At 41.3% G+C, this 8,083-nt stretch overlaps 1 protein-coding gene across 2 annotated transcripts in view; it reads right to left on the bottom strand.

The window, feature by feature from the left end:
* Positions 1 to 1,390: 1,390 nt before the first annotated feature.
* Positions 1,391 to 8,083, bottom strand: part of LOC147629487 (sodium/calcium exchanger NCL2-like) — a 6,758-nt gene continuing 65 nt past the window's right edge. Inside the window, exons 1-8 of one of the 2 annotated variants that reach the window (XM_086812745.1) lie at positions 7,679 to 8,083; positions 4,044 to 4,241; positions 3,753 to 3,934; positions 2,717 to 2,868; positions 2,297 to 2,540; positions 1,881 to 2,195; positions 1,649 to 1,723; positions 1,391 to 1,571 (exon numbers count right to left, since the gene is read on the bottom strand). The exon at positions 7,679 to 8,083 is cut by the window's right edge and continues 65 nt beyond it. In XM_086812745.1, the coding sequence (XP_086668871.1) occupies positions 1,452 to 1,571; positions 1,649 to 1,723; positions 1,881 to 2,195; positions 2,297 to 2,540; positions 2,717 to 2,868; positions 3,753 to 3,934; positions 4,044 to 4,241; positions 7,679 to 8,083 (1,691 nt within the window). In that variant the 3' untranslated portion in view covers positions 1,391 to 1,451. Of the gene's footprint in view, positions 1,724 to 1,880; positions 2,196 to 2,296; positions 2,541 to 2,716; positions 2,869 to 3,752; positions 3,935 to 4,043; positions 4,242 to 7,678 lie in introns of both variants that reach the window. The other variant, XM_086812743.1, reaches the window with a different exon arrangement.

Raw genomic sequence — 8,083 nt, 5'->3', positions numbered from 1 at the left:
AAGAGTTTGAGTTTTCCCAGCTCCTAAAGAATGTGGTCTTCAAGGTACAGACAAAGGTGTCCTGTAAAGTGGTCCAGTCTGCAAAATGATCTGGTGGGACTAATTATCTGGAGAGCTTTCCCAGGTGGATGGGAAGAGCACCCTCAGCTTGTGCACATGGCTAGGAAGTGCCTATCGATGTCTTCCATAGCAGAACCTTTGAAGTGGGTAGTCTGACATTGACCTGCCCCAACACTGTGGAGAGGGGTTCCTGCCTAGGAGGGTTGGCTTGACCACCAGCATTGTATCAAAAGTAGTCGGGTCTCCTGCAGGTACTCGAAAATCTAGCTTGCCGGTGGGACACTTGAACTTTGGGAGTCTTTGTTATTTTGTCCTTGTGTACCCTCAATACACTTCAGTCCAATCAAAAGTCCTCTCTGCACATTGCTATAGCCATATGAGACCAGTCCATTTTGTACCTCGTAGATGCCCCCCTCCACCCCTTCCCATGGCTACTAATCTTAGTAATCCCACTCCAGTACACTAAAGGGGAAAGAAGGTGGGTTCTACTCATCGACGGTATGTCCTAGGGAATTGCAAGGTAGAAGCTTACACAGATGAACACACTCAAGCCATCTCATTCAATAAACATTATAGACAAGATAATAAGACACAATGGAGTGCCCACGATACTCAGGGCTCAAACCTTTAATCTCTCATCACTGTTACAAGACTACTCACTGCACTGCAAACTCAAGGCTCAAACCATTAACCTCTCATCACTATTACAAGACTACTCACTGCACCGCACACTGAGTAGTGGTCGCAGTGAGATAGTCCTACCCAGACTTTGCTAGATGCCAAATGGGAAGACACAAGATGTAGTACACTCGGTTGGTACAACAATGCCTTAAGTGCTCATTAAGGAGAATTGCAAGATCAACGCTCCCCACTGTGGAGAGTCCTTCTGTAAGCCTGGAGAGTCCAGTAGGTGAGCACTACCAACAGTGACTAGAAGTGGATTTAAGGTTGATGCCCACGGGCCACGCCACTGAAGTAGCCATTGAATGACTGACTAAATGATCGATTCCTTTTGGGTCCACTTGATGTCCCTTTGAGTTCCCACTAGACACTTGGGAGTTCCCGATCTGGTAGTTTTCGATCCACTTGCATGTTGGGCATCCCTTCCAAGTGGAACCCCTTCCAATGCCACTTTTTGGTGGTACAAGGCACCTCCTCATCTCCGCAGAATAGATGGGGGAGATTGAGAAGACATGTTAAAAATCTGCCCCAACTAAGCACTACTAAAGGCGGAGGAATCATGAAATAACCGCCAAATCCAAACAAAATTGTATTAATAATTCACAGCATAAGTGCATGGATCCAGATTCAAGGGACCTGATCCAGCTTAGGATACGAAAAGTGATGAGATTTGTATTCCAAAACATAAGAGTTAGTATTTTACATCTTATTTAAAAATGCAAGCCATATATGGTCATTTCCAGCCAGCAATGTAATCTAGAACAGCCACAAGAGCAAGGGACAAAGGATATAACAGCAGTGCAACACCTGCCATCCACAAGGGGAAAATTCTGCGAATAGAGGCCGTAAGCCCCATGAGTACCGTTACAAGAAAAATGATAAGCACCTCAGATGAAAATCTCCATACCAAATGTCGGCTATATACGACAGCCAAAAAGATCCCCAGGCTCATGGTATTATTCATGGTCACAGCACCATAGATCTGCACGATCACAATCAATACATGTAATCTCTCTCTCTCTCTCTCTCTCTCTCTCTCTCTCTCTATATATATATATATATATATATATAACCGACCTTAACTACCTCATTTTGAAGTTGAAAAAATTGGAGTAAAAATAATTGAGCTGCCAGTATACCTGAGAGTATGTCAACGACATATTCACTTTCCTTTTGCGAGAAGAAAACATGACGGATGTTACCCCTTCACTCGAGTTCGAGGCGAGGGGAAGCAATACAAAAGACACGAAGAAAGAAGGAATGTGACTGGCACTCGAAAATTCATTGACTGCATCAACCAACGGATCTGCAAATATAACAGCCATAATTGTGCCTCCTAGCAGCAACAAGACTGCTTTTCTAATAACCTGTGCTCTAGTGAGAGGTTTCACTTCTCCTTCATCTTCTCTCTCCTCTTGCTCGAGTTCCAAAAGCCGTTCAAAAAAAGCCTCAACCTGGGGCATAGAAACCAAAAGACCTCTCTTATTTTCATTCAATTTCTCTTTGTTTTTGTATATTTTTTTCTAATGATGATCAACACTGGGTTTACTCTCACCCTTTTCCTCTGTCCTTCTAAAGAACGAGGAGGCTTCAGGTTGATTTCTTTGCACCATCTCTCCATTCCAGCTAAAAATTCATCCGACGTGATATCCCCACTGCTATTTGCATCAAACTCTTTCATAAACTGCTCCACTACATCCTCAGGTACCTTGCCATCGAAGTGACTAACTTTCAGCATAACTCTAACTTCATCAATTGTTACCTTCTCATCCCCATTCTTATCAATTGAATCGAATAGCCTGCATGATCACATTTGTCCAGAGTCCCGTCAGTCAGGTTCTTACAAAAAAAGGAAGAGATGATGGCACTCACGTTAGCATCTCTTACTGAGGGTCTCCAGAATTTTAAAAACAATCTTACAAAAGGGAGATCATCCGCCCCCAGATAAATCGAGACTGAAGTTTGGCAGACTCACTTTTTGACCAGTCCTTCGTTCATTCTCCCGTTGTCATGCACAAGTTTGTCCTCGACTTTAGTATCCTTTATAAGGTATTCTAACACAAGTATCTTGCAATACTTTTTTTGTGCCCTCAACTTTCGGTGCTCCTGTATTTTTGGTGATAGCAACTGCAACACAAAAATAATTCTCAGTCACGAGTCACTGACTCAGGCAGGGTTCCGTAAAAACGGATTCTCTGCCATTTTTGAAAAATCCACCTCATCTTAAGAGTATTCTCCAAAATTATTTTTTTTAAAAGTAGTAATTGAATGAAATTATTTTTTTAAAGTAATAATTGAATGAAATTATAAAGAATATGCTTGTTCAAATTCGCATTTTCCTTTTCAACCCAGGGTGACAAAACCCTCATGTTCAATGTTGATGCCTTACATAAAGGCATTTTTCCACACATGCGAATGTGCATTAGATGCGCACTTGTATTTCATTTTCCCACGCTGCGGCTTGCAGTCATGTTTCCCATGACCAAGTTGCCTATATTCAAGTTAACTTGGCCAGTTGATTGGTTAAGTTTCATAAGAGCCCCATCCCCCTGGTGACTGCAGAATGATAGGAATTTAGGAAAATAGAATTTAGATGACATGTCCCCAGCCCAGCTATGCTAAAAAATAAGCACGCCAAGCGGTCAGCAATCACAGTAAACCTTACGCAAACATTTACCAACCACGATAAGAACCTGCAAACCTGTAAACATTGACCTGCAAACCGACGGCCTGGTCTTGAAATCGACCCAAAAGCCCATAGAATCAAGGAAATTTAAGGTATTTGTAGAGCATGGAACTTATGGAAGGCAGCGAACTTCCTGGTGAAATACTTGGCGTTGATTTTAATTTATCGTGGGGCACCAATTTTATAGCGCCCCCCACTCACACTATAGCTGCTGTAAAAGCCGTGTGGGATGGGGCTCTAAATTCAAAGTTAGCTTGGCCTATGAGAACATGTGTCTTAATTGAAGTAAAAAAGATGAACCAGAAATCAATGAAATGTTTTAAACCTGGTAAATGCAGTAAGCTACAAGTCCACCAAGCGAGATCACACATGCCGTGAGAATAGAAATGTTCCTAGTATCTGAGAAATGGAATATCCTTGGCAGCTCAACCATGATGAAGGGGATAATTGAAACACACATGATTCGAGCAGAAACCCTTGTCACCTCATCCGTTTCTACTCCTGTTCCTGTGAAATATCTCACCCAAAACAAGCCATCGTCTTATGCACAGATCAACTCCAAGAAAGGGCAAGTCCAAACCATTCTGTAGGCATGAGCAACTTCATGTTAAATTACCAACGAGATCAAATTTTCTAGTTAGTGTCTTGTCTTTGGCCGTGATTTCTCCATAGGGTCTCTCGAAATCGCATCGTCCAAGAAAAAGGCAGCTCCCCCACAACACTGTTAAAAGCATTACATTTGATCCAGCTAGCAATCCAATACCAACCAGGACCTGCTCTTGAGCTTCAGCCTTGGTGCCACCCAAGCCAGAAACTGCAAAAAGGCACTTAACAAATCAAAATACAAACCCGTGCTGTAAACTACCATGCAAATTTTAGTGGAAGCAAAGAAAATAAAAATAAAAAAATAATAAAAATTCATGCAACCTAGGCTTTTTAGAACCTAGAAATGTCATCTCCTTTCTTTAGAAGTTAGAAATGTCATGAAGAGTGCCCGACTATCGTACCATGTACAATTATCTATGCACTCAATAGACTAGTGTTAAAAAAACACCATCCTTTAGTATATTTTTCACAATTCAAATTGAAAAAAAGCCGTGGTAACTTTGCATAGCCTTAAATTTCAAAGATTCAAAATTTTAATTATAAAACTGAGTAACTTATACATTTTTTCAATTAAAGTTGTCTTTTTTCATTGATTGGAAAAGAAAGTTTATTTATGATACTGCGATGGACAATCACAAGCATGGAGCCACATGCACTGTGATGGCAGGTTACTAGGCACTCCAAAAGGTACCTCTCCAAGTAAGAGAATGAGAGTAATGGCCAAGGTTCGGGTTTGCTTCATCCTAGAGTTTGTCGCCTCATCTTGAGAGGTGAAGAAAAAATGTCTTTTCCAAATTCAGAAACTCGTAGAAACTACGAAAAAAAAAAGCTTGTTTGAAATTTTTTTTTTGAAACAATAATATATTAAAATATTGATACTTACAAATTTAAGAAGCTCTTCCAACACTCCCTCTTGAGAGGACATTCCCCAATAAAGATGGAATCCCAACCGAAGAAATTGTCTTTTTCTCTTAAGCCATATAGTGAAAAGGACTCATGTTGAAAAATGTTTCCCCTATTTATTACACTATTGCATGTAGGATTAAGCCACGTTTCAGCTCTTGGCAGAAAAAGAACGCTTGGGGTAGATCTTTCACACAAGACCAGATTAGCGCGTTAAGTATAAGAAGAAAAGAAAAAAAGATAGAAGAAGAAAAAGAAGAGTATGATAATATACAATCTAATCGAGACACGATGGGTGTTGCAGGTAAGCTACTTCTCTATTGAACTCGCAATTGAATTTCGACGATTTTGAGGAAGTTTTGTCTAGTTATATAAATTTTCACGTTTATTGACCATTTAACCTTGGTTTTATTTAAAAGCGAGGGTATTCCACCAGTTGGTAGAAAAAGTTTATTTCCAGCATATAATGTAGGCAAGGTGGAGAGAGAACGTTGTGACGTGAAACAAGGGGCGAGGCTCCATTCTCATTTTTCCTCATTTATGAGGTGTGAAAGTAGATTGTAACCTACAAAGACCACATGCTTTGCAAGACCACTTCCTTAATAAGGAACACAATCTAGCTCATCACCCCTCTAGGGCTCATGCGTGAGCTTGAGGTCTAGAGGTGTCTAGATAAAGAGCTTGAGGTCTAGAGGTGTCTAGATAAATAGCTCACACGTACTAAGCTCTGGCATCCCATACCACCAGGATAGGTATTGTCACATAGAGAAGTCCGTGGTGGTTGGCCATGAGTCCAAGACTTGAACGATGACATCCCCATGAATTGTGCCATCAATTAACTTATAGAGTCCTCCCATAAACAAGGAGCTATAATTGCACCAATCTTTGTTTGAACCATTATATCATGACCTATCTAATGCACATGTTAACCTAACATTGGGTTAGGTTATTAGATAAAATGTCTCGGGCTTGGGATGTAAGAATTCATGTCATGGGGTCTTAAAAAGTGGCCCCTATCGAGGGGGATGCATAGCCTCTCAATGTTAGACACGATGTCACACCTTGTGAGAGGTCCCTACATACTTGTGGGAACCAACTCATGGTCGAGTTTGAGGCTAAAGCTGATGCTTGTCCTTAGTAGACTCCTTACATTGTTCGAGTGTATATCTAGAGAAATGTTATATCAAATGTTTTTCTCACTCACAATGCCCTAGTTCTATACATACTTTCTCCCTCTAAGTGTTTGTGCCCAAAAAAAAGGCTTGGAAACCCCCTCCTTAAATTGCATACTGTCACGTAGCTTGTAATCGGCTACGTAGGGCTCAATCAGACATGGAACCCGATTGTCAGAGAGTGATCGACAATGGTGTCCAGGGTTTAGTGGTGAGGCACCCGGGTCGGAGGACCGCAGGCGCCTCAACAAGTGTGAGCATATAGGCCACTACATAAGCCCGACAATGTGGATTCTTATCCTCCACACTCCTCTAAGGCTAGTTTCTGAACAGAGCCCTCCAATCCCCCTCATCTTGGTAGCTATGGTGCCTGCATTCGTAGTGCACAAGCTCGTGCAAAAACGTATGCTGACAAGAGCCACAGAGAAGTGACATTTGAAGAGGGTCACTTCATTTTCTTGAAAGTCCTTGTTTGTGAAGTCCAAGACTCCCAAGAAGAGAAAGTGTTAAAAGCTTTCTCCTAGATATTACAGTCCATTTAAAATCCTTAAGAAGAGTGGTAGCGTAGCATACAAACTTGAGTTACCGGTACATCCTGTTTTGCATGTCAGTAGATATCATGGAGTCCATGTGGTGCAAGTCCATGGCTAAGGCAAGCCGATGTTCATAAAGCGCGATGGATCAACGTTGGGGATAGCAGACCGCAAGCATGGATAGATTTTAGAAGCATAAAGCTGCATCTCCCTTGAGGAGTATGGGTTCTTGAGAGTGGCCACAAACCCCAAGAGAGTACTTCACTCTAAGGTGCCTACTACGAACGAGAGATTGAATTAGCCAGTGGGCTAACATTAGTCTATCCTACAAAATAGGAACAGGACAGCACATTCCATCTATTTGGTCCTATCCTGGTCATTTTTTAAGCACATGAAGCCTTTATGGTATGAAGTCATAAGGTGATAAGAAGGTGTTCAATACTCAATAGGCTAGAAGGAGGCTCTCCTTGGGGAGTGACTTGAAAGCTCTCCTTGGGGAGTAACTTTTCAAGTCACTGTTATACTAAACTTTGGCTGTTGTTTGGCATTGACATAGCCCAATTGTTAGGGTGTTTTCAAAAAGTCCATGCATGAGGTCTCATTCGACCAAACTTTAAGGTCACAAGCACAAAATGAAGGCTTTACAAATTCAATTCATGCTAATGAAGTTGGAATCTACTTTAAGGAGGATCTTTGAGAAAAAAAATAAATAGGAACTAGGAACCTTTTGCTTACATATATTTGATTTTGAATGGTCGTCCAAAAGAAGTTAAATTTAAAAAACATTAAAACTTAATTCAAGTTGTAGGTCTTTGATGAAAACTAGGCAAAGGTCTAGTGTCAAACCAAAAAAACGTCATTTAGTGTAATTTTCACTGCCAAATGGAAAAAAACGGGTTATAATCTTGAATTTAAAGATGAAGTTTTTTTTTAAAAGCTTTAGTTATAAAACCAATAAACTTATGTTTTTTTTCAATAAAAAGCGAAGGTCATTTTGACACTTCAAAAGGATAATAAATTAAGGAAAGAGACATCACCCAGTACAAGAATTGTGTCGGGAAGCACGCCTACCATGGGGAGCAGCAGGCCACCAATTATACCAGGACCCAACACAACGAGCAAGAGCTCACTGCCTTCTGATAGCAATTGAGCAGCCCTATACAAGATGTAGCCATACGCAGCAAGCAGAAAAATGTTGCCGATGATGGAGTGGGTGCATGGCATGACTGCATACGTCTGTTTACACTGGCTGGGGCTACTAGTTACCCCTGCACTTGGGGTTGCTTTTAGAGGGAAAAATGCATGGTCTGTTAGATCATGGTTTGTGGCCACGGTTTCACAAGACAGGTTCTGCATGTTGGTTGGCCCATTGCCATGGTGGGCAAGGAGCATTCTGGGAAGGGCAATCTGGTGGGCATTTGTGAAAGTGGGGGTGACTATGG

Source organism: Cibotium barometz, chromosome 18, assembly GCF_041138505.1.
Source record: "Cibotium barometz isolate CiBa-2024 chromosome 18, ASM4113850v1, whole genome shotgun sequence".
NCBI classification, from domain to species: domain Eukaryota; kingdom Viridiplantae; phylum Streptophyta; class Polypodiopsida; order Cyatheales; family Cibotiaceae; genus Cibotium; species Cibotium barometz.
The sequence above is the reverse complement of the archived record's forward strand: the minus strand, read 5'-3'. Positions and strand labels throughout refer to the sequence as shown.